The 26,573-nt window shown below is 40.6% G+C and overlaps 1 protein-coding gene across 1 annotated transcript in view; it reads left to right on the forward strand.

Annotated features, from left to right (window-relative positions):
• Positions 1-1,665: 1,665 nt before the first annotated feature.
• Positions 1,666-26,573, forward strand: part of LOC119918330 (conserved oligomeric Golgi complex subunit 5-like) — an 84,266-nt gene continuing 59,358 nt past the window's right edge. The window contains exons 1-6 of the mRNA XM_038739012.1: positions 1,666-1,805; positions 2,329-2,468; positions 6,663-6,720; positions 7,607-7,661; positions 10,699-10,768; positions 25,452-25,572. Of these exons, the coding sequence (XP_038594940.1) occupies positions 1,760-1,805; positions 2,329-2,468; positions 6,663-6,720; positions 7,607-7,661; positions 10,699-10,768; positions 25,452-25,572 (490 nt within the window). The 5' untranslated portion in view covers positions 1,666-1,759. The remainder of the gene's footprint in view (positions 1,806-2,328; positions 2,469-6,662; positions 6,721-7,606; positions 7,662-10,698; positions 10,769-25,451; positions 25,573-26,573) is intronic.

Consider the following 26,573-nt stretch of genomic DNA (forward strand, 5'->3'; position numbering starts at 1 on the left):
ATCCATGCACCACAGCTACTAAGCAAATATCTTCAATCTTCTTCTGATTGAACTTCTTTTATTCTTAACTGTAGCCTGTTTGTACTGTGCACTATAAGCAGCGGGCTATGTATGCTATTTGGGGTGAGAGAGTGAGTGAGTGAGAAAGAAAGAGACAGCGCATATGTCTTGGTAAATGCAACTTTCAGCGTGTGTATTGATAACAGATAGTGCGCATCTTTAAGTAAGTATGATTCAATTTTGTGTAAAATTATACCCTGCACTGTAATAGCCATACACTGTATATAAAAAGGTAATAGCACAATACATTAGATATTGTCTACATTGGATTACAACGTAGACAACTTAAGATAATACAACATGATGAAAATATAAAGGAACTGTTGATAAAATATTGTTATAAATACAAAACAGTTTATATATATATATATATATATATATATATATATATATATATATATAAACAATTTTAACAACATGTGGTAATAAAAACTTAAATAATGACAAAATAAATGGGTTGGCTACCATCCAAATCTAGATCTTCATCTAAGCTGCTACTTGATGCAGCAAGAGCAACAGAAGGTTCTCTCGGTTGGCGCCAGTCTCTCGGGTAAATGGAACTGTTGAATATGTAAGAATATGAATATAGTAAACATTATAATTGACACTGTTTTCCTATAAGACATGACTACTATATCAACAAATGATTTTAAATGAAACCATGAAGTATATTTCTAATTGTCATTCTAATGAAGGTAAAAAAAAAAACACGTCTTTTTCTTTTTAATTTAACAGCCCTTATTTATTACTGAGCCATTTATCTCTATGGAAAATATAAAGATACTTTAACAGGACACATGTTTTAGCCATCATGTTGCTTTAGAACAACCAAATAGACAAGTGGAATCTTGTCCAGATTTGAGACCTCTAGGTATAGTGGTTTTGGATCTGGCCCTGGTCTACATGCAAAAACAGCAGTGAAATCAACCTTTAAAGCATTTTCACAAATTGAATAAAGGTTTCACAAATCTGAAACTATATTTGTTTGAAACTTTAGCAACTTTGGAGTAATCTCATCCAGATTTGAGAGCTCTGGGTATAGTGGTTTTGGATCTGGCCCTGGTCTAATGTGTCTACATGTGAAACCACCCTTTTGTCATTTTCACAAATAAAATAAAGTTTTTTTAAATCTAAAAGACAGCGTTACGACAGTAAGAGGTGCAAAAAACGGAGAACCTGTGGCTCAGCAACTTAAGTTAACTTTCACATAATTTCCCCTTAACTTAAAGGGTAGTTCGTCCGAAAGTCGTCTGCTGTATTTAAACCCTACGAGGGTTAGGGAGCTCGATTTGGCTGTGAGGGTGACTCCGACCAGACTTCAGTCCATGTCGGTGTGGCCCCAGCTTGGCGCGACATCGGACAGTGGCGTTGTAACGTCCTAAAGGACCCGACTAGTTGAGACACATTTGTTCCGCCTTTCGCATCAGCGCCATATCGTCGCAAGGAAGATATATTACTATGATTATTGTATACTTTTCGTTCAGAGGGGGCCATAGCGGGGTCCAAGGTCTGTGTTACAGGGGCAATGGCCCCTGTTGCCCCCCCCAAACCGCCACGACAGCGTACACCACAGGCAGGTCAAGGCACCACCGGCCCATGTCTAGCCATAGACAGTATGTAGCAAGGGGTGTAGCCCTTTAAGATTTGTGCAACTTCACACTCCCTCTCGCCCTTTAACGTCATATGCGGAAGTGTCAACATGGAGGACGGGAGAGAGGCTTCCACGAATTCACTTCTGAAAGATGGTAAGAACAGCTTTATGAACGGCAGCGAAAGATTTGTACCGTATTTTAATGTGTTCGTCGATAGTTGTAAAACATATTAGCAACAGCTTTGTCAAATTCCCTAACTGCTAACTGTAACGTTACTGCAAAAGCACTGTCCGAACTACTCAGCTTATAACGTTCCATTTTACGCTAACGTTATTTCTTTTCTATTATGACGCGTTTGCCCGTTTGACATTTTCCTGAAAACCGCTTTTAGGCCGTGGAAATACATTTTGTACAATTGGTGATATAATTTCTATATTCCGTAAATCACACCGGTGACAGAGAGTAAGAAACCTAACGTTAGTGGAGCTCAGCAGAGATGTTAGACAGAGACAGCAGGCAGTGTGCAGGTTCACTGCTCTGATCCATCTGCTGAGAGAGAAACTGAGTCAAGGCTTCATCAAAGAGCTGGAAGATGACATTTTTTCAGTTACAATAACACAACAAGCGATTTTCAGGAATAGTATGAACTGTTATGAGTGTGCTGCTGTGTCTGCAGAGTGCTATGCTGATTTCCTGGCAGAGGAGTTTGATGTAAAGACTTACACCGCTCAAGCTATTCACCATGCTGTCATTGCTGAGCAGCTTGCCAAGCTGGCACAGGGCATCAGTCAGCTGGACAAGGAGCTGCACAGCCAGGTACCAACCCAACACCACAACACAGCCACACTGACTCATGAACTTCTAGTAGACCTGGCCAAATGAAGTTTTGTCTCTTAGAGTTTATACCGGGAAATCTGTGCGCTGCAAATAACAACATCTAGGAAATTCTGCATTTAACACCAGACCAGACTTGGTATAGTATGTGCCAATAGCTGACAGGTGAAAACCTTTTGTTGTCCACCGAGAGGATCACTGTTCCATACTTTGACCTGGGTGAGTGAGTGACTTACATTTCCTGTTGATTGTTTCAAATTTGGTGACAATAAATCTTCTTTGGAAATATTGTTGATATATTGTTGTGTGTTGGAATTAGAGCTGCAACAATTAGTTGATTATTTAATTTGTTGATCGACAGAAAATTTATAGTTATAGCCGATATTCAATAAAAATATATGCCATTGGGATTAATGTATTAGCTGATCGTAATAACTAATCAATGATGCAAAAAACATGAACCAGTTCTCAGCTGAGTCTGTGTTGTTATTGCACGTTATCAAACCTAAAGGAGCACTTCACCCCGAAATGATTTGTACATCAGTTACTCACCCGTGTAGAATTCCTGATTTTTTTACCCCTCACACACAGTGCCTCTACATCAGTGTTTCTCAACGTGGGGGGTTCAGAGGATGACAGGGGGCTCTGGAAGCAATATTTTAGAAAGTGGTGTGCTGAGATGCTCCAAGATTCACAACAATACGAGTTTAAACTTTCAACTACTTGCAAAAAAACTGTGGTCTGCAACATTAAAACCTGCGGGGCACTGTGACTGGACAAGACGGTGTGTATCGTAACTCTTCTTCTTGTCAGCTGCTTGTGGCGCAGCTCCGTGCTGCCTTCAGGGGAACACGAAGTCAGAGTATCGTCTGTACAGTTTCCCCCACATGGCGTATACTGTGTAAGCTCTGGGAAATAGACCCTCTCTTTCTTGATATTGCAGTGGAAAAATTTATTTCTCTTAAAAGTGTTAATTTGAGGAATATACCGTGAATGCCTTTCTATCACAGTGTTTACGCATTTACAAGAGGGATATTCCACTGTCAGACTTCCCCTTAAAGCATCTTAGCATCCAGCAGCTGAAGATAGGGCTGTGAGATTAATCAAGTGGACCCACCTCTCGCTGTGAATCACATTGAGTTTGTGCCCAAGCGGTAACGTGACATGTAAAGTTTCATTTAAAAAAAATGTAACGTTAAAAACTGAGGAGCCATCTTGCTGTATTTGTCTAGACTGTTCTCTGCACTTTATCTGAGCTGCTGAAGTAAACGTGTGTGGATTTGTGGTGAGATTTCTGCCTGATCACAGGTGTTGCATACCTGTCAACCTTCCTGTTTTTCCCGGGATTTTCCTGCATTTTACCATTCTATCCTGCAGTTATCCCATTTAAATACAGTACATGAGCAGAAAACCTGCTAAAACAATGGAGCTAGCATATTAAAGTCCAGGAGTTACTAACTGAATTAAAATGATTTCATTTATTATTAAGCTGAAAAGGTGGCGCATGAATATAAAACCCCAACACAACAAGTCTCAGCAGTATTGCTTGTGTCCATAAGCATGTGATGCACATTAGAATAGCTTAAAATTTCAGTGTTTTCCCTTAGTTTTATGTGAGCTTTAGATGAATGTTTTGGTGGTGGTCGTGGTAGTCATGGTCAGGGCAGGTTGGGGGTCCCAAGACAATTTTACTTTTTCCAATGAAAAATATGTAATTTTACATCATCTTGGGCCCTTGTTTTCACCATATCACTGAACAAATAGTTGGAAAAGCTAGAGCAGATACTGTAAAACTTTGAATAATAACCTGGGCTTTTATTTGCTAAAATCACTGAATTGACCCTGCCTGTATTTGGGAAAGGCGTCCTTATGGGACAGGCCTTTATTTCTTTTTGCACAAAACGGAAACTACTATGAAACAGATTATTTATTTCAAACAGAATTAAAGCTGCAAGCAGCGTTGGGCGGGCCCTCGCACTTGTAGTTTTATTTAATTTTTCACCGGTTCTGACATGTTTGCAAATTTTGGTGAGTTTTCGAGTATGTTTAGGCCATGTCATTTGAGCCTACTTTGCAGAAAAAAAAAAAAAAAATATATATATATATATATATATATATATATATATCTTAGCAAATTCAATAGGGACCTCACACGGTCGTGCTCGGGCCCTAAATATAATCTTAGCAAATTCAATAGGGACCTCACATGGTCGTGCTCGGGCCCTAAAAATATAATCTTAGCAAATTCAATAGGGACCTCACACGGTCGTGCTCGGGCCCTAAAAATATAATCTTAGCAAATTCAATAGGGACCTCACATGGTCGTGCTCGGGCCCTAAAAATATAATCTTAGCAAATTCAATAGGGACCTCACACGGTCGTGCTCGGGCCCTAATAATCAAGGAACGGACACATTAGGACTTAACGAGTGGACTTAACGAGCGCTTCAAAGTTAACGGGAGTCAGCACTTTTTCCCCCTCTTCCTCTCTTGTAGCCATGCAGGTTACACCGGTAAATCTAGAAGAATTAGACTTTGGGTCTTGTTGTTTCCGTTAAATGAACTTAACAATGGTATTGTGGAGAATCTAAAGATCTAAAGTTTTTCAGCATGCCCATATTGATCATACGTTTAAACATTTATATTTGTATTAACGATCTAAGCAGCTTAGAAGCAGCTAAAGTGGGAGACCCCGCGAGGTTTAAGAGGTTTTATACATCCAAAGAAGTTCTATAAAAACCAGACCAGGCGTTTAATTAAGTTAAATTGAGCTAATGTTAAGTTACATAGCAGCTAAAGACGTAGCCTGCTAGCTTTCCTGCTCAGCTGCGCAGTCTGAATGGGAGGGGAGATGTGTGCTTGTGCAAACCAACTTCACTTTTCCAGCAGTTGGGGAAACAACAGACGGACTTTTCTTGGTCTTGAGAAGCTGACACGCTGTAACTGACAGTCCATTTACTGCCAGAATATTTTCCTCCGCTTGTGTTCACGGTCACTTTCTGCCCCTCGGACAATCCCCCTCCTGTTATAACAGCACCTGTCACGTAGATGTTCTGTGAAGAATGAGGAGAGGAAGTGAGCCAAGCGATGAGTGTTACTGTGCTTGCACAGTGTGTGAGTGAAAATTAGTAGCGCGTTGATATAATAATGATTGTGGGAAATTTTAGTAGCGACGGTCACAACTGAGCAGCGGTGCACCGCCACTCCTGAACGCATATAGGGAAAACACTGATTGATCTACAAGAGGAACATATTATAAAGCAATAAAGAATACCTGACAGCCTTACTACATTATATTCTTTTTTTTTATTGTCACCTGCTACCTGAATTGTGTGTTTCCCTTCATATAAATAAAAACCTTTTATATATTTCCACCATAAATTGGAGCAGAAATTTTCACCAGAAATTAAGTCTTTAATGCTCAAAATCTTCACGGCAAGGACCCCCAGACCCCCCACAGTGCTCCATTCAAGAAAACAGTCTCTGAGTTTCTGAGAAGAACAGTCACTTATTAAATAAATATAATTACTATTGACATGGCTTTATTGCTCCCTGTGAAAGTAATAAAATGTGTTGTCATTCAATTATGTGCTTTTTCATGTTTCACAACAACAACAATCAACAATATAAGGGCAAATTGCCACCATCTTTACTGATGGGGAGCAGTGTAAGGGACCTGGATAAAAAAACTCATAATTCTTATTTATATAGTCGTATGCTCAATACTTCCAAAAACACTTGCTAATGAAATCATTTCTGGCAGAAATCCTGAAGGCAGAGTGGTACTGCACACATGTGGTTAAACTCTCGTGCATGCAGCTGAGAACGCTAACCCTGTGTGTGAGTAGTGCCACCTCCCAGCTCGTTCACTGGTCAGGAGATGCCACCTGGTGGAGATCCCAGCACACTACAGCCGTAAAACCATAGCTAGCTGCTATAACAAAACAAAAACAAAGATCTTATTGCTGTATATTTACTAATCAAAACAGATCAGCTCATTGAGGGTTGGCAATCAGTATTGTCACAGAAAAATTGGTCGGGGCATCCATAACTGGAAGCCACATGATTAGCACTAGCCCACTAAGTTTTAGGTTGTTTTATCATATTAAATGCAAATCATTTACTGCGTACTGTAATAGGTGCCCAATGCATATATATTTCTACTTTTTCCTTGCAGGTGGTAGCCAGACATGAAGACTTACTGTCTCAGGCGACTGGAATAGAGTCTCTTGAAGGTAAAGAGCCACATTTACATATGTTACCCTTATCATTTCAAGAACAACAGCTTCATGGACAAGTTTTCCCCCTTCCTGGCTGCCGTTGGTTTTAGTTAATTTCAATACACTGCACAAATTAGTTGCACACACTTGGTTGAAAGAAGTAACCCATTTTAGTCAACATTTGGTCACATTTATTCAGGTTATATAGTTTTAGCATTATGATGCAACTGTGCAGTGAGCATTTTGAAAATTCTCCTCATTGGTGCATTTACGGATGCAGTAAAACCAAATGTGAGATTTGACTGTTGAAAACCACTGTGTGAGTGTCAATGGCCTCAGCTAATATTAATACACCAAAAAGAAACCTATTGGAGTATTAGACTCATCAGCAAGTTTATTTAAGTTTTTTATTTTTTATTTTGGTCAAATTTATACTTGTGTAGTAATGGTACTGGGAACACAGATTCATTTGAGCTAGTCTGCCAGAATCTTACGTTACACCCCTGTTTAATGGAAGTTGCTACCACATAGTCACTTGCATTGTTATTTTGCCAACGTCCAGGTTTGATTTTATGATAACATTCATGTCATTATTGTAATATTTTTCAGAAATCAGCTGTTAAGTCTCATATGTGAGACCTTTTCACCTGCACACATGGCACAACCTTTAGCCTAATCTTTCAACAGTATTTTCAAGCAATGATTACTGGATAATGTTGCACAATTATTTCAAGAATGGTGACCTGTTTTTCAAATTCTTTCTCTTCATCTGTTGCAGTTTAAGGGTTTTACCACAAGGGGGAGCCAGCATTCCTCAGATGAAGTGTGAACAAAATTTCCTCTTAAAATCAGTGTCAAAATATAATGAAATAAAACTATTTTTTATTGTTGTTGTTTTCAGGGGTCCTTCAGATGATGCAGACAAGGATCAGTGCTCTGCAGGCAGCTGTTGACAGGTAAATCTGTTTTCCTTTATCTTAAGTCAGATTAGATCGAGGTAATTCATTTATCCCATCACAAGGTTGTACAACCAAATTAAATGAAAGATGGGTTAATTGTCAGCATTTACACAGATATACAGATATGATTGACTCCAGCTACATAACAATCAAAGTTGAAGTTTTCACAAAAACTTAATTATTATATATTAAGAGATTAAGACTTTACTAAACAGCTCTTGTTCTGCTACTATTCAAAAGAAAGCCAATACTTGACTCCACTCATTTTAATAATTTGCTTTTAGCTAAGGTTTTAGATTAGAAATTGACTGTTCAACTGTTGGCACTTATTAATAAAAACAAAATATTTGAGATCTGGTTTTACCTATTTTATCATGTAGCACTTTGAGATTTGCTTAAATATAAAGTGCATTACAAATTAAAATTATTATTATTAGGAGAAAGCCTAGTATAGAATCTGCCCTTCATAAGGTCATCATGAATTACTTATTTTTATCAGCCGATGCTGGTTCTGTGCTTGGTCCACTCCTTTTCTCTATTTACATGCTTCCTTTAGGTCTCCTGACATGTAGACATAACATCAGTTTCCAGTTTAGCAGATGACACACAGATCTAAGCTGTGACCCTGTAAACCATTTTCAGAAAACTCTATACCTCCAAACTACCTTCAGGACATCCATAAGTGGACATCTCAAAATGTTCTCACTAGGCCTGTCATGATAATTACTTTTGTTGGACCAAATACTGTCCCAGAAATAATTGCGAAAACAATATTTGTGTCATTTTAAGACCATTTTATGCCATTTATATAATGATAATATAATAGTATAATAATGCAAGTAAACTATTTTTTAAGAACATTCAGACATTAGAATTAAAATGTAAATTTTTTAAAAAATATCCTAAATAAATAAAACTAATAAAATTAAAGCTGCAAGCAGCGTAGGGCGGGCCCTCACGCCGGGACGCGGCCGCAGTGCAGCAGCCGGAGGTCAAGAGACGCGCCTCTGTATTATCGCATATAATGGAGCGATTACAAAGCAGGTAAACGTCACTTTGCGTTTCTCCTATGTGGCGCTAGAGAACACCCGCTAATTTTATGTTGTGTGCCAATACGTGCCACAAACGGCTTTCATGTTGCCAGATGAGGGTGGTATGACTATGATTGAATATTGGCATGTAGATGTGTTCAGGGCGGGACTCATATCAACCATTTAAAGTTTGGGACAGATCTGAGCATGTACACTGAATAACAACTTTGAGTTTCATGCCGAATCATCAGTATTCGAGACCACACCACAGACACGCCCATCAACAAAAACTCACAGATAGCACAACACAGCTTTTCATCGTCAGTACCTCTAGATTGCACAGCAAAAATTTTAAGTTGATCCGATTAATGAACTCCTCCTACAGAATTAAAGTACGGTAAAGGGCCATAAATGGGCTGAAATTGAACATTCAAATCAAAATGGCAGACTTCCTGTTGGGTTTTGGGTATTGCCCCAAGAGGCTTTATTGTGCGTCTTGGCATGATACATGTGCCCAAACGTTACATGCATCTAGGTGAAACAGGGGATGCAGCGTTGAAGGGTCACATTCTGCTACCAGTAGGTGGAGCTATGAGTATGAGTGGATATTTGCCTGTAGATGTGTTCAGGGCGTGACCCTCATCAAACATGTGAAATTTGGCACAGATATGAGCATGTACAGTGAAGTTACAACAACTTCCTTTGTCATGGCGACGCAACAAACTTTGATGACACAGAGACGCAGTTACCCGAAAACGTACAAGCTTCATACAATACATAACAATCAATCATACAATCAATCAGAAACATACAATTATCAATGTCTTAAGGCACTTCTGAGACTATTTTTAAGTGGGTGTGGCCAATGTGTTAGGAGTAGTACATAACAGGATGAAACATGACACTTCCTGTTTCCAGCAGGTGGTGCTATGACTTGTGTTTTTGACATGTGCAACATATGGATGTGTTCAGGGCAGGACTCTCATCCTACATGTACTTTTTTTACAGATGTGAGCATGTACACTGAAATTACAACAACTTCCTGTTTTATGGCAAAGTATCCATTTTTGACACCACGCCACGGGCACGCCCACCCATGAAAACTCACAGATAGCAAAACTTTTCATCATCAATGCCTCTGCATGGCACAGCCAAAATTTGAAGTTGATCAGATTTTTTCCCCCTATGAGTTTGTTAAAGTATGTAATCTGTGAATCGTCAAAAATGGCCGTTAAAACCAAATGGCTGACTTCTTGTTGGGTTATGGGCATCACTCCCGGAGGCTTTTTTAAACGTCTGAAAGGTACTTAGGCCTACACTCTTTAATGTACCGTACATTTTTCTTTCGCACAGCTGGGACTTCTCACGAGACCCACCTCAATCTGTCTTGGTGACCTAGCTGCGCTGTGGATCTCTTCCTCTGTCTGTCCTGCTTGCCAGCCACTTCCAGTGCTGTGAGAGTGAAATCTAGTTGTTGTGTTTATAAACATGTGTTCATATGCACATGTACCAAGTGTGGGAACCAGACCATACACATTTTCAAAATCATTTTAAAACAAGAAAGCGATAATTTAGTCTCTCTTTCAAGATTACAACTCTGGACTAATACAAAATAGAAACCAAACGTCTGACATTGATTAATGATGTGTTCAAGTTTTATTGTCTTTCATCCACTTACCGAGTAGGCTATACAAATGATCGAAATGCCGATTGTCTATATGCTATATAAATAAAATGTTTTTTTATTGTTACCTCACTTCCCTCAAAAAACAGCCAAAAATGGCATGGTTGGCCCCACTTCCTGGCTTTTTAATGGATTATATCTAAAACAACATCCTGATTTGTAAAATAGGGAAACACAAGTGCCAAAAACCAGAGATTCAAAGTTCTTAAATGTTCAGGTTATAAGGTGGAAGGTCGGTAAGTTTCTGCAGCGTAAACGCTCTGTATGATGCCTTTATGCGCCTCCCTGGTTCTTAATGAAACTATGCATATTTTTTCAGGATAAGGACGAAGATTGTTGACCCGTATAACAAGATTGTGACCAGGATCACCCAGCTTGCCAGACTGCAGGTAACTCTTCACCACACATTTACTGTTCTGTTGCTGTGTGTCAATCAGTTTCTCTTTTCAGATGGCAGAATAAATGCATAGACAGTTATTTGTGTGGCTGTTTTACCAAAGAACATTGTTTTACTTTAGATTGGAAGCTTTCCAAAACCCACAGAGAAAGTGTAGGAGAGAGGTTCAGCATTTGCCTATATGTAGGCAAGGCATTTGTTGTCTGCAGAGCTCCAAGCTTCTGTGTATCCACAAGCAAGCAAGCAAGCACATGTGAGAACACTGGGCTGCAGTTCTCCTGTTTGTGCAGCTGAGGGAAATCCTGATTAAATATTGATGAAACAGCTGCTGTAAAAAGGTCAGTGAGATTCTGAGGGCTCTCTCCTGGGCTAATGGCCTTGCTGCGCTCAGATTTTCTCTCTGTATTCGTATGTACATGGTGATCACTCCCTGTCTTGTCTCTGGCCCCATGTGACTCAACAGCAGATCAGTCCAAGGCCTCTGTTCATAATTTTTCCCCTTGTCAACAACACAATGTCTTCCTCTCAGGCCACCTCTGATAATAAACATGGACACACACGTTCTGGAGATATCAGCCCTATGTAACTGCCTCTTTAAAAAGAGGTCCAGTTGATGAATGAGAATCAACACATATATTGTTTTGAATCAATATGACTGCAACCCACATGTATTTACAAACTATAACTAAATTGGATAATTAACATTGTTCAGTTCCTTCTTTGTGCGTCTGCTGCATCACTGAGTGAGAACAACAGATTAGCCAAAACATCCCGCATACGGGCGCTGCCATCTTGTACTCGTGACGTTACTTGGAGCCTGAGTTTGTGCAGTAGTGATCAGGATTGGCTCCCTGGTATCAACGCCCCGCCCATACTCCCAGCCGACTCAGGGCAGGGCTCAGCTGGCCTTTTTATAGCATCAAGTAACTAATTAAAACCAAATGCATAAGAAAAAGAACATACATCAGCATGATAATAGCTACCTAAAATGACAGAAACCTGTCAAACAGAAAGTCTGTGGGGGAAAAAATTCACATGAACTTTGATATTTTTGATTGATTATTTATGATTCTGATTCTGATTTTTAGTTTGACCCATGTCCAATCTGCTATTGTGGAGGGTGTGGGATTTATGACCAGTCACATGGGGGTCATTGAGATGCTGTGGTTTCACTTTTGGGGAGCTTTCATGTTTTTATGTACAGTATGTGTCTTTGAGAATGTTAGCATGCTGATGTTAGCAGAACTGCTAACATCGCAGGAGACTTGGTACACACAGATAGGTGGACACGCAGTGTCACAGAAACAATGCTTTACCCCTAGCTACACTTCTGTTCCTCCTTCCACTCCTCCCCACATTATACTGACCATCTTCTTCCTGTAAGGCATTCAAACTGAACTTTGCTGTCATTCTCTTTGTTTATTTTCACCCCAACCTTTTTTAATTTAAATTTTCTTTTTTACTTTGTTATAGGCCTGACCAATGGTGGACTTTTGAGACCTATAGAGATTACAGATATGTAATCATCATATATTTCACATTAAAAATATCTAGACTGATAAGTAACTAGCAACTATTGCTGTGAATTGATAAATACAATGGAGTAAAAAGTCTATATATATATGTGCTGTGTTTTAAACAAGCACAGCATGTTAGCATAGCAGAGTGTGTCACAGCTGAGCAGACGTTGGTGCGGACGGAGTCAAGTGGTGTCTTCACGTTAAGTTAACTAGTTTGTGAAATACATAGTGGAAAGTTAATAAAGTTTATAAACAACGAGCCCATCATATTTATATATTATTTATATATATATATATATATACACACACACACACAGTGGGGAGAACAAGTATTTGATACTCGCCTGCTCGCTGCCGAAACTGAATTGTCTTCAACTTTTTGTACACAACGCGCAGCACAAATCATTGGAAGAGACACTGATCCTCACTGTTTGTGAGTTTCCAGAACCTATTACTGTTTACTAAATAGGACATCAACAGGAGGGAATTCATATGGCAGAGAATCCCCACAAAACTAGATGAAGGCCTATCAGGTAAAGTTATGGAGCCTATAAATTTAATTTGAGTTAAATTGGCTACAGCTGTACAGCGCATAGAAGCCATTGCCATGGTTACCCTCAATAGAGTGCCTGCCGTTTACTCGTGGAGTGCTGTCTTACTTCTCCCACACGCTGCAGTCGATAATAACGCGTTAACGTGCCCAGCCCTAATTAGGTTCCAAGCACGACCGTGTGAGGTCCCTATTGAATTTGCTAAGATTATATTTAGGGCCCGAGCACGACCGTGTGAGGTCCTTATTGAATTTGCTAAGATTATTATTTTTTTCTGCAAAGTAGGCTCAACTGACATGGCCTAAACATACTCGAAAACTCACCAAAATTTGCAAACATGTCAGAACTGGTGAAAAATTTCATATTTTATGGGTTTCGCACATGGGTGTGACAAAATGACTTGCTAGCGCCACCTTGAAAATTGGAAAAGATTATCCCCTCGTTCACGTTCAACCTACATGTACGAAATTTTCTGGGGACATGTATCATATCATGACGCACAAAAAAGCCTCAAGAACCCATAGACTAAAGTCAACAGGAAGTCGGCCATTTTGAATTTTACGGCCATTTTTGGATGATTTACACACTCCGTACTTTAACGAACTCCTCCTAGGGATTTAGTCGGATCAACGTCAAATTTCTGCTGTGCCTTCTAAAGGCATTGACGATGAAAAGTTGTGCTATTTGCGAGTTTTCGTCAATGGGCGTGTCTGTGGCGTCGATGATTCGCCATGAAACAGGAAGTTGTTGTAACTTCAGTGTACATGCTCACATCTGGACCAAACTGTACATGTAGGATGAGAGTCAAGCCCTGAACACATGTACATGCCGACATTCACCCACAGTCATAGCGCCACCTGCTGGCAACAGGAAGTGACCTTTAACGAAGCAGCCCCCGCCGCACGTTTCACCTACGTGCACAAATTTTCTGTGGTACGTGGAGGACCGATCCTGACACAGTCAGAAATAAATACAGAAATAAATAAATGTTCAATAAATAAATAAGCATCCAATTAAATACACAAAAAAATTAAAGCTGCAAGCAGCGTTGGGCGGGCCCTCGCACTTGTAAGCGCGTCCGCGTGTGAGCCGGCCGAGTTGCATATTCTGGAGCTCTGCCGGTGCGGCTGTGAATTTCCTACGCGGTTATGTCGCCGCATGAAGGTGCTATATGTCACTTCCTGTGTCCCCTATGTGGAGCTACATAGCACTTGCCGCTATGAATATAAATCGGTATTGACGTGTAGATGTCTGGGGGTCAGAGAGTTATCAAGCACGCAAAGTTTGGTTCAGATGTGAGCATGTACACTGAACAATAATGTACCCAAACAATAAAATAAATTCCTTTTATATTTCCCTGCCTTGTTGTTTATGTGTACATACAGAGGAAGAATGTGATAACAGCACACATTTCATCGTTACTGTGTGCTGTACCGCAGTTCTGTGTCCATGCATGCAGCAAACTGAAAGCACTGTCTGTCGGAGCGTCTACGTGAAAAGAGAAGGAAGACATGGCTGGTAGTGACTTCAGAGTTGTTAAACACCTCAGCGCACTGAAGGAAGCCATCTGACTGTGTGAGGGGCAAGATCGTTGATGTCTGCAGGCAGAGTAGGCCTAGAGCTCTCCTGTCTGACTGGTCCACCAATAGCAGAGAAGATGACCCCTTGAGACACAGCCCCTCCTCATTTGCATAATGAGTCAGAAATGCATACAGAAATTTAAAAAGGACAGGCAGAAATAAATACCATGGGTGAAAATAAATAAGGTAGAAAAATACAAAGGAAGAATAAAACAGACAAAAATATTAAAACACACACATAAATAAATATATTAAAAAAATTAGTAATAAATAAAGTTGAAGATTATAAGAGAATAAATAATAAGGTAATTATAACAAAGGTGAATAAGTAAAGGCACTAATTAAAATATATACATTTATGTCTCCTTGTATAATTTAATTAATACCAACATTTATTTATTTACTTTATTTTTTTGTGTATTTAATTGGAAGCTTATTTATTTATTGAGCATTTATTTATTTCTGTATTTATTTCTGACTGTGTCAGGATCGGTCCTCCATAGCGGGGTGGGAGAGTTATCAAGCACGTAAAGTTTGGTTCAGATGTTAGCATGTACACTGAAGTTACAACAACTTCCTGTGTCATGGCGAAGACTTGATCTTTGACGCCACGCCACGGACACACCCATCGACGAAAACTCGCAAATAGCACAACTTTTCATCTTCAATGCCTTTAGAAGGCACAGCACAAATTTGAAGTCGGTCGGACTAAATCCCTAGGAGGAGTTCGTTAAAGTACGAAGTGTGTAAATCATCCAAAATTTGACGTAAAATTCAAAATGGCCGACTTCCTGTTGGGTTTAGGCTATGGCTCCAAGAGACTTTTTTGTGCGTCTGGACAAGATACACGTACCACAGAAAATTCGTGCACGTAGGTGAAACGTGCGGCGGGGGCTGCTTCGTTAAAAGTCACTTCCTGTTGCCAGCAGGTGGCGCTATGACTGTGGGTGAATGTCAGCATGTACATGTGTTCAGGGCGGGACTCTCATCCTACATGTACAGTTTGGTCCAGATGTGAGCATGTACACTGAAGTTACGACAACTTCCGTGTCATGGCGAAGAGTTGATCTTTGACGCCACGCCACGGACACGCCCATTGACGAAAACTTGCAAATAGCACAACTTTTCATCTTCAATGCCTTTAGAAGGCACAGCAGAAATTTGAGGTCGGTCGGACTAAATCCCTAGGAGGAGTTCGTTAAAGTACGAAGTGTGTAAATCATCCAAAATTTGACGTAAAATTCAAAATGGCCGACTTCCTGTTGGGTTTAGGCTATGGCTCCAAGAGACTTTTTTGTGCGTCTGGACAAGATACACGTACCACAGAAAATTCGTGCACGTAGGTGAAACATGCGGCGGGGGCTGCTTCGTTAAAGGTCACTTTCTATTGCCAGCAGGTGGCGCTATGACTGTGGGTGAATGTCGGCATGTACATGTGTTCAGGGCGGGACTCTCATCCTAGATGTACAGTTTGGTCCAGATGTGAGCATGTACACTGAAGTTACAACAACTTCCTGTTTCATGCGAATCATCGACGCCACGGACACGCCCATTGACGAAAACGCGCAAATAGCACAACTTTTCATCGTCAATGCCTTTAGAAGGCACAGCAGAAATTTGACGTCGATCCGACTAAATCCCTAGGAGGAGTTCGTTAAAGTACGAAGTGTGTAAATCATCCAAAATGGCCGTAAAATTCAAAATGGCCGACTTCCTGTTGACTTTAGGCTATGGGTTCTTGAGGCTTTTTTGTGCGTCTTGATATGATACATGTCCCCAGAAAATTTCGTACATGTAGGTTGAACGTGAACGAGGGGCTAATTTTTTCCAATTTTCTAGGTGGCGCTAGCGAGTCATTTTGCAACGCCCATGTGCGAAACTTGTAGAATACGAAATTTTTCACCGGTTCTGACATGTTTGCAAATTTTGGTGAGTTTTCGAGAATGTTTAGGCCATGTCAGTTGAGCCTACTTTGCAGAAAAAAGAAAAAAAAAAAAAAAAATTAAAGCTGCAAGCAGCGTTGGGCGGGCCCTCGCACTTGTAAGCGCGTCCGCGCGTGAGCCGGCCGAGTTGCACATTCTGGAGCTCTGCCGGTGCGGCTGTGAATTTCCTACGCGGTTCCGACGCCGCATGAATGTGCTATATGTCACTTCCTGTGTCCCCTATGTGGAGCTACATAGCACTTGCCGCTATGAATATAAATCGGTATTGACGTGTAGATGTCTGCGGGGTGGGAGAGTTATCAAGCACGTAAAGTTTGTTTCAGATGTGACATGTACACTGAACAATAATGTACCCAAACAATAAAATAAATTCCTTTTATATTTCCCTGCCTTGTTGTTTATGTGTACATACAGAGGAAGAATGTGAGAACAGCACACATTTCATCGTTACTGTGTGTTAGAGCATGGGAGAACAGTGGATACTTTTAATACAGCCCACACCCCTAATACTGTGTAACTATAACAAGTAGAGAACAGAAGAAAAAGATGTTCTTTCTTTACAACTGTCTGCATAGCTTATTCATATTGTGTAATGAATGAAAATAAATAGGCCTACTAGGCTCCTCTCTACTTTGACATTTAAGATTAGCTTGTTTGATCCACCTTCATACACATGTGACATTACTGTACAACTTGAGAAAGGTGAGTTGTTTTCTGCTCCAGCCTGCCTAAAAGAAAAGCGTTTTGGGATTAAATGGACTTTATTAGCTGCTGCAGTGCAGGATGAACTCAGAATAGACCCATTTCTCACCTTATTATTCTAAATCATGCAACGAAGAAGAAGAAATGCATAAGAAATCCTGGGACAAAATCTGTCCACAAATACTGTACAGCATGTAGTCTGATGAACAAGACTTGTGTTATAGCTGACTTGGGCAGTGAAATGTTTAATTTTTAATTCATGTGGTCATAGTTGTCCACAACTCAAATCAGAATATAAGAAGAAATGTTTTATACCACCTCAAGAAGGCTTCCTATCAGAAAGGTAGGAAGGTATTTCAAATGTACAACTGCAGTACTTAAATCTAAGTAAAGTAATTTCCCTGACATTACTGTGTTACGCATGTAACAGGTTTTATACTTCCTGTGAGTATAATCCAATCAATCTTATTTTCATACTGTATATCCGTTGTGTAATTTGATAAATTGTGTTGTATGTGTCGTCGCTACTGAGACTCTTGCAGAGAAGACTCTGACTGCAACATGCGTCTTTGTAAAGAGAGAAACGGACAGAAAAAGTCTCTAACTCTGCCTGTCAGCTCGCTCTGCTCCGTTAAAACTGAATTTACCATACAGAATTGAATACGAGTGCACTCCAGATTTAGCTGCAGCCAGCTGACCGTGTGCTTCTCCCTATACCGCAGTTCTGTGTCCATGCATGCAGCAAACTGAAAGCACTGTCTGTCGGAGCGTCTACGTGAAAAGAGAAGGAAGACATTGCTGGTAGTATTGTCTTCAGAGTTGTTAAACACCTCAGCGCACTGAAGGAAGCCATCTGACTGTGTGAGGGGCAAGATCGTTGATGTCTGCAGGCAGAGTAGGAGCTCTCCTGTCTGACTGGTCCACCAATAGCAGAGAAGATGACCCCTTGAGACACAGCCCCTCCTCATTTGCATAATGAGGCAGAAATGCATACAAAAATTTAAAAAGACAGGCAGAAATAAATACCATGGGTGAAAATAAATAAGGTAAATAAATACAAAGGAAGAATAAAACAGACAAAAATATTAAAACACACACATAAATAAATACATTAAAAAAATTAGTAATAAATAAAGTTGAATAAACAAATAAGGTAATTATAACAAAGGTGAATAAGTAAAGGCACTAATTAAAATATACATTTATGTCTCCTTGTATAATTTAATTACTACCTACATTTATTTATTTACTTTATTTTTTTGTGTATTTAATTGGATGCTTATTTATTTATTGAGCATTTATTTATTTCTGTATTTATTTCTGGCTGTGTCAGGATCGGTCCTCCATAGCGGGGTGGGAGAGTTATCAAGCACGTAAAGTTTGGTTCAGATGTGAGCATGTACACTGAAGTTACAACAACTTCCTGTGTCATGGCGAAGACTTGATCTCTGACGCCACGCCACGGACACACCCATTGACGAAAACTCGCAAATAGCACAACTTTTCATCTTCAATGCCTTTAGAAGGCACAGCACAAATTTGAAGTCGGTCGGACTAAATCCCTAGGAGGAGTTCGTTAAAGTACGAAGTGTGTAAATCATCCAAAATTTGACGTAAAATTCAAAATGGCCGACTTCCTGTTGTTTAGGCATCGCTCCAAGAGGCTTTTTTGTGCGTCTGGACAAGATACACGTACCACAGAAAATTCGTGCACGTAGGTGAAACGTGCGGCGGGGGCTGCTTCGTTAAAAGTCACTTCCTGTTGCCAGCAGGTGGCGCTATGACTGTGGGTGAATGTCAGCATGTACATGTGTTCAGGGCGGGACTCTCATCCTACATGTACAGTTTGGTGCAGATGTGAGCATGTACACTGAAGTTACGACAACTTCCGTGTCATGGCGAAGAGTGATCTTTGACGCCACGCCACGGACACGCCCATTGACGAAAACTTGCAAATAGCACAACTTTTCATCTTCAATGCCTTTAGAAGGCACAGCAAAATTTGAGGTCGGTCGGACTAAATCCCTAGGAGGAGTTCGTTAAAGTACGAAGTGTGTAAATCATCCAAAATTTGACGTAAAATTCAAAATGGCCGACTTCCTGTTGGTTTAGGCTATGGCTCCAAGAGACTTTTTTGTGCGTCTGGACAAGATACACGTACCACAGAAAATTCGTGCACGTAGGTGAAACGTGCGGCGGGGGCTGCTTCGTTAAAAGTCACTTCCTGTTGCCAGCAGGTGGCGCTATGACTGTGGGTGAATGTCAGCATGTACATGTGTTCAGGGCGGGACTCTCATCCTACATGTACAGTTTGGTCCAGATGTGAGCATGTACACTGAAGTTACGACAACTTCCGTGTCATGGCGAAGAGTTGATCTTTGACGCCACGCCACGGACACGCCCATTGACGAAAACTTGCAAATAGCACAACTTTTCATCTTCAATGCCTTTAGAAGGCACAGCACAAATTTGAGGTCGGTCGGACTAAATCCCTAGGAGGAGTTCGTTAAAGTACGAAGTGTGTAAATCATCCAAAATTTGACGTAAAATTCAAAATGGCCGACTTCCTGTTGGATTTAGGCATGGCTCCAAGAGACTTTTTTGTGCGTCTGGACAAGATACACGTACCACAGAAAATTCGTGCACGTAGGTGAAACGTGCGGCGGGGGCTGCTTCGTTAAAGGTCACTTTCTGTTGCCAGCAGGTGGCGCTATGACTGTGGGTGAATGTCGGCATGTACATGTGTTCAGGGCGGGACTCTCATCCTAGATGTACAGTTTGGTCCAGATGTGAGCATGTACACTGAAGTTACAACAACTTCCTGTTTCATGCGAATCATCGACGCCACGGACACGCCCATTGACGAAAACGCGCAAATAGCACAACTTTTCATCGTCAATGCCTTTAGAAGGCACAGCAGAAATTTGACGTCGATCCGACTAAATCCCTAGGAGGAGTTCGTTAAAGTACGAAGTGTGTAAATCATCCAAAAATGGCCGTAAAATTCAAAATGGCCGACTTCCTGTTGACTTTAGGCTATGGGTTCTTGAGGCTTTTTTGTGCGTGATATGATACATGTCCCCAGAAAATTTCGTACATGTAGGTTGAACGTGAACGAGGGGCTAATTTTTTCCAATTTTCTAGGTGGCGCTAGCGAGTCATTTTGCAACGCCCATGTGCGAAACTTGTAGAATACGAAATTTTTCACCGGTTCTGACATGTTTGCAAATTTTGGTGAGTTTTCGAGATGTTTAGGCCATGTCATTTGGGCCTACTTTGCAGAAAAAAAAAAAAAAAAAAAAAAAAATCCGAGCAAATTCAATAGGGACCTCACACGGTCGTGCTCGGGCCCTAATTAAAGCTGCAAGCAGCGTTGGGCGGGCCCTCGCACTTATAAGCGCGTCCGCGTGTGAGCCGGCCGAGTTGCATATTCTGGAGCTCTGCCGGTGCGGCTGTGAATTTGCTACGCGGTTATGACGCCACATGAAGGTGTTATATGTCACTTCCTGTGTCCCCTATGTGGAGCTACATAGCACTTGCCGCTATGAATATAAATCGGTGTTGGCGTGTAGATGTCTGCGGGGTGGGAGAGTTATCAAGCACGTAAAGTTTGTTTCAGATGTGAGCATGTACACTGAACAATAATGTACCCAAACAATAAAATAAATTCCTTTTATATTTCCCTGCCTTGTTGTTTATGTGTACATACAGAGGAAGAATGTGAGAACAGCACACATTTCATCGTTACTGTGTGCTGTACCGCAGTTCTGTGTCCATGCATGCAGCAAACTGAAAGCACCGTCTGTCGGAGCGTCTATGTGAAAAGAGAAGGAAGACATTGCTGGTAGTATTGTCTTCAGAGTTGTTAAACACCTCAGCGCACTGAAGGAAGCCATCTGACTGTGTGAGGGGCAAGATCGTTGATGTCTGCAGGCAGAGTAGGAGCTCTCCTGTCTGACTGGTCCACCAATAGCAGAGAAGATGACCCCTTGAGACACAGCCCTCCTCATTTGCATAATGAGGCAGAAATGCATACAAAAATTTAAAAAAGACAGGCAGAAATAAATACCATGGGTGAAAATAAATAAGGTAAATAAATACAAAGGAAGAATAAAACAGACAAAAATATTAAAACACACACATAAATAAATACATTAAAAAAATTTGTAATAAATAAAGTTGAATAAACAAATAAGGTAATTATAACAAAGGTGAATAGTAAAGGCACTAATTAAAATATATACATTTATGTCTCCTTGTATAATTTAATTACTACCTACATTTATTTATTTACTTTATTTTTTTGTGTATTTAATTGGATGCTTATTTATTTATTGAGCATTTATTTATTTCTGTATTTATTTCTGACTGTGTCAGGATCGGTCCTCCATAACGGGGTGGGAGAGTTATCAAGCACGTAAAGTTTGGTTCAGATGTGAGCATGTACACTGAAGTTACAACAACTTCCTGTGTCATGGCGAAGACTTGATCTCTGACGCCACGCCACGGACACACCCATTGACGAAAACTCGCAAATAGCACAACTTTTCATCTTCAATGCCTTTAGAAGGCACAGCACAAATTTGAAGTCGGTCGGACTAAATCCCTAGGAGGAGTTCGTTAAAGTACGAAGTGTGTAAATCATCCAAAATTTGACGTAAAATTCAAAATGGCCGACTTCCTGTTGATTTTAGGGCATCGCTCCAAGAGGCTTTTTTGTGCGTCTGGACAAGATACACGTACCACAGAAAATTCGTGCACGTAGGTAAAACGTGCGGCGGGGGCTGCTTCGTTAAAAGTCACTTCCTGTTGCCAGCAGGTGGCGCTATGACTGTCTGTGAATGTCAGCATGTACATGTGTTCAGGGCGGGACTCTCATCCTACATGTACAGTTTGGTCCAGATGTGAGCATGTACACTGAAGTTACGACAACTTCCGTGTCATGGCGAAGAGTTGATCTTTGACGCCACGCCACGGACACGCCCATTGACGAAAACTTGCAAATAGCACAACTTTTCATCTTCAATGCCTTTAGAAGGCACAGCACAAATTTGAGGTCGGTCGGACTAAATCCCTAGGAGGAGTTCGTTAAAGTACGAAGTGTGTAAATCATCCAAAATTTGACGTAAAATTCAAAATGGCCGACTTCCTGTTGGGTTTAGGCTATGGCTCCAAGAGACTTTTTTGTGCGTCTGGACAAGATACACGTACCACAGAAAATTCGTGCACGTAGGTGAAACGTGCGGCGGGGGCTGCTTCGTTAAAGGTCACTTTCTGTTGCCAGCAGGTGGCGCTATGACTGTGGGTGAATGTCGGCATGTACATGTGTTCAGGGCGGGACTCTCATCCTACATGTACTGTTTGGTCCGGATGTGAGCATGTACACTGAAGTTACAACAACTTCCTGTTTCATTGCGAATCATCGACGCCACGGACACGCCCATTGACGAAAACGCGCAAATAGCACAACTTTTCATCGTCAATGCCTTTAGAAGGCACAGCAGAAATTTGAGGTCGATCCGACTAAATCATCCAAAAATGGCCATAAAATTCAAAATGGCCGACTTCCTGTTGACTTTAGGCTATGGGTTCTTGAGGCTTTTTTGTGCGTCTTGATACGATACATGTCCCCAGAAAATTTCGTACATGTAGGTTGAACGTGAACGAGGGGCTAATCATTTCCAATTTTCTAGGTGGCGCTAGCGAGTCATTTTGCCACGCCCATGTGTGAAACTTGTAGAATACGAAATTTTTCACCGGTTCTGACATGTTTGCAAATTTTGGTGAGTTTTCGAGTATGTTTAGGCCATGTCATTTGGGCCTACTTTGCAGAAAAAAAAAAAAAAAAAAAAAAAAAAAAAAAAAAAAAAAATCCGAGCAATTTCAATAGGGACCTCGCACGGTCGTGCTCGGGCCCTAATAATCCGAGCAAATTCAATAGGGACCTCACACGGTCGTGCTCGGGCCCTAATAAAGTAAATAAATAAATGTAGATAGTAATTAAATTATACAAGGAGACATAAATCTATATATTTTAATTAGTGCCTTTACTTACCTTTGTTATAATTACCTTATTTGTTTATTCAACTTTATTTATTACAAATTTTTTAAATGTATTTATTTATGTGTGTGTTTTAATATTTTGGTCTGTTTTATTCTTCCTTTGTATTTTTTTACCTTATTTATTTTCACCCATGGTATTTATTTCTGCCTGTCCTTTTTAAATTTCTGTATGCATTTCTGCCTCATTATGCAAATGAGGGGCTGTGTCTCAAGGGGTCATCTTCTCTGCTATTGGTGGACCAGTCAGACAGGAGAGCTCCTACTCTGCCTGCAGACATCAACGATCTTGCCCCTCACACAGTCAGATGGCTTCCTTCAGTGTGCTGAGGTGTTTAACAACACTGAAGACAATACTACCAGCAATGTCTTCCTTCTCTTTTCACGTAGACGCTCCGAAAGACAGTGCTTTCAGTTTGCTGCATGCATGGACACAGAACTGCGGTATAGGGAGAAGCACACGGTCAGCTGGCTGCAGCTAAATCTGGAGTGCACTCGTATTCAATTCTGTATGGTAAATTCAGTTTTAACGGAGCAGAGCAAGGTGACAGGCAGAGTTAGAGACTTTTTCTGTCCGTTTCTCTATTTACAAAGACGCATGTTGCAGTCAGAGTCTTCTCTGAGATGCGATGCGAGCACGACATTTTACACAATGACACAATTTATCAAATTACACAACGGATATACAGTATGAAAATAAGATTGATTGGATTATACTCACAGGAAGTATAAAACCTGTTACATGCGTCTATTAAAAGTAAAGTAACACAAAAATGTCAGGGAAATTACTTTACTTAGATTTAAGTACTGCAGTTGTACATTTGAAATACCTTCCTACCTTTCTTAAAGGAAGCCTTCTTGAGGTGGTATAAAACATTTCTTCTTATATTCTGATTTGAGTTGTGGACAACTATGACCACATGAATTAAAAAAATTAAACATTTCACTGCCCAAGTCAGCTATAACACAAGTCTTGTTCATCAGACTACATGCTGTACAGTATTTGTGGACAGGATTTCTTATGCATTTCTTCTTCTTCGTTGCATGATTTAGAATAATAAGGTGAGAAATGGGTCTATTCTGAGTTCATCCTGCACTGCAGCAGCTAATAAAGTCCATTTAATCCCAAAAACGCTTTTCTTTTAGGCAGGCTGGAGCAGAAAACAACTCACCTTTCTCAAGTTGTACAGTAATGTCACATGTGTATGAAGGTGGATCAAACAAGCTAATCTTAAATGTCAAAGTAGAGAGGAGCCTAGTAGGCCTATTTATTTTCATTCATTACACAATATGAATAAGCTATGCAGACAGTTGTAAAGAAAGAACATCTTTTTCTTCTGTTCTCTACTTGTTATAGTTACACAGTATTAGGGGTGTGGGCTGTATTAAAAGTATCCACTGTTCTCCCATGCTCTAACACACAGTAACGATGAAATGTGTGCTGTTCTCTCATTCTTCCTCTGTATGTACACATAAACAACAAGGAAGGGAAATATAAAAGGAATTTATTTTATAGTTTGGGTACATTATTGTTCAGTGTACATGCTCACATCTGAAACAAACTTTACGTGCTTGATAACTGTCCCACCCTGCAGACATCTACACACCAATACTGATTTATAGTCATAGCGGCAAGTGCTATGTAGCTCCACATAGGGGACACAGGAAGTGACATATAACACCTTCATGCGGCTTCATAACCGCGTAACAAATTCACAGCCGCACCGGCAGAGCTCCAGAATATGCAACTCGGCCGGCTCACGCGCGGACGCGCTTACAAGTGCGAGGGCCCGCCCAACGCTGCTTGCAGCTTTAATATTATATTTAATTTCTCTCAATAGATCCTTCTTAATATTACACACTAGTCTGCAAGATGTTGTAACCCAAATTGCTCCCAATGGCTGTGAAATCAGTGTGTGAACGTTTATGAATATGTATATCTGGAGCAGATCGCACCTTAGCCTCTGCCTCAGTGTATGAATGTTTGTGAATGGGGTGAATATGATGTAGTGTTAAAGCGTTTTGAGTGGTCGGAAAGACTAGAAAGGCGCTATAGACGTACAGACCATTGACCATGATCAGGTTTGGAAAGAGGATTAGTTAACTGGTTAAGAAAAAGAGATATTTTGTCTGATTCAAAGAGGCCAGTCTGGTTTACGCCTCAAACAACGGCCTTAAACTGGGCCTCACTGTCTCACTCGAGCGCCTCAGCAGTGCATCACGTTTACTTTAATAATTGTTAAAAAGTGCTGGATATTTTGGATTGAGTTTGATTCAAATACCTCACCATCTTGCCTCCTCCTTCGATTCCTGCTCCAGGTGGCCTGTGACCTGCTGCGGAGGATCATTCGTATCTTGTACCTGAGCAAGAGGCTGCAGGGTCAGCTACAGGGGGGCAGCAGGGAGCTCACCAAGGCTGCTCAGAGCCTCAATGAACTAGGTAAGGACATGCATGTTTACTGATGTCTAATCCATAGTTCACTCTTTATTTATATTTAATGCTGAAACACATATTTCACCCAAAAAAAACTGATTAGATAAACATCTTCCAAAAAATAAGTTAAGTAGTTTTTAAAAAACGTATTCTTTCAAGCTGTCATTGGATATAACTGAGGTCTTGTCACCTCTGGATTAGTTGTTGTAGAAGTGGACACAAGGCAAGATGTTTGGCTGCGAAATATGTATCTGGAGCAGTGGCTAATCTATAGTGTGGATGTGTTGTGGTCAATAGGATCAGGGGAAGAGGATATCATAAGCTGCTTCAGTGACGACAGGGCTGTTGACCTTTAAATCAGAAAATGGGGCCTGCTGTGTCAGCTGTAGGGTGCACGGCATGCTGCTTTGCGAAGGCCGAGAGATTAAACACTAACCAGATCTTCAACAAGACTCAAACATAAACCCACAAAAAGATCATTAGAGCAGTCATAGTTTTACCAATTTATTAATATTTTGAAAAGCAGAGCGGGTTTGTATTTAAGTAATTCTGCCATTGGCCTGTATCTGATAACACACGGTATTGCATAAAGGCATCTCTGTTAAACATTCCATTAAGTGGGCACTTGAACTTGTTGCTTCCTGGAAAGTGAAACCAGCTTGGCTGTTTGACTTGTTGTCCTACCACTTCGAAAGGCAAAGGTGAATACACATCATAACAATGGGCAAGTAGGATATATGTGGGGATAATGCTGCACATTTTCCGACAGTCTCTCTTCAAAGAGGTGTTGTACTTGTTTGTTCAGATGAGCAGTGATAAAATTAGTTGTGTAAAGAATAAAAAAAACTTGAGAGATTTTAAAACCCTGCATAGTTTCACACCTCACAGCTGGCCAATGTGTAAAGTGGGCGTGATTGTCAAGGTGTCTGTTTTGGAGAGACAGAAATTGTTGAAAGCAGCCCCCCGGATTTCGCTACTGCTAGTGTTATACACTGTCAAAAGATCTG

Source organism: Micropterus salmoides, unplaced genomic scaffold (genome assembly GCF_014851395.1).
Source record: "Micropterus salmoides isolate LMB-PRFRI ecotype aquatic unplaced genomic scaffold, ASM1485139v1 Ms_hic_scaffold_23, whole genome shotgun sequence".
NCBI lineage: Eukaryota > Metazoa > Chordata > Actinopteri > Centrarchiformes > Centrarchidae > Micropterus > Micropterus salmoides.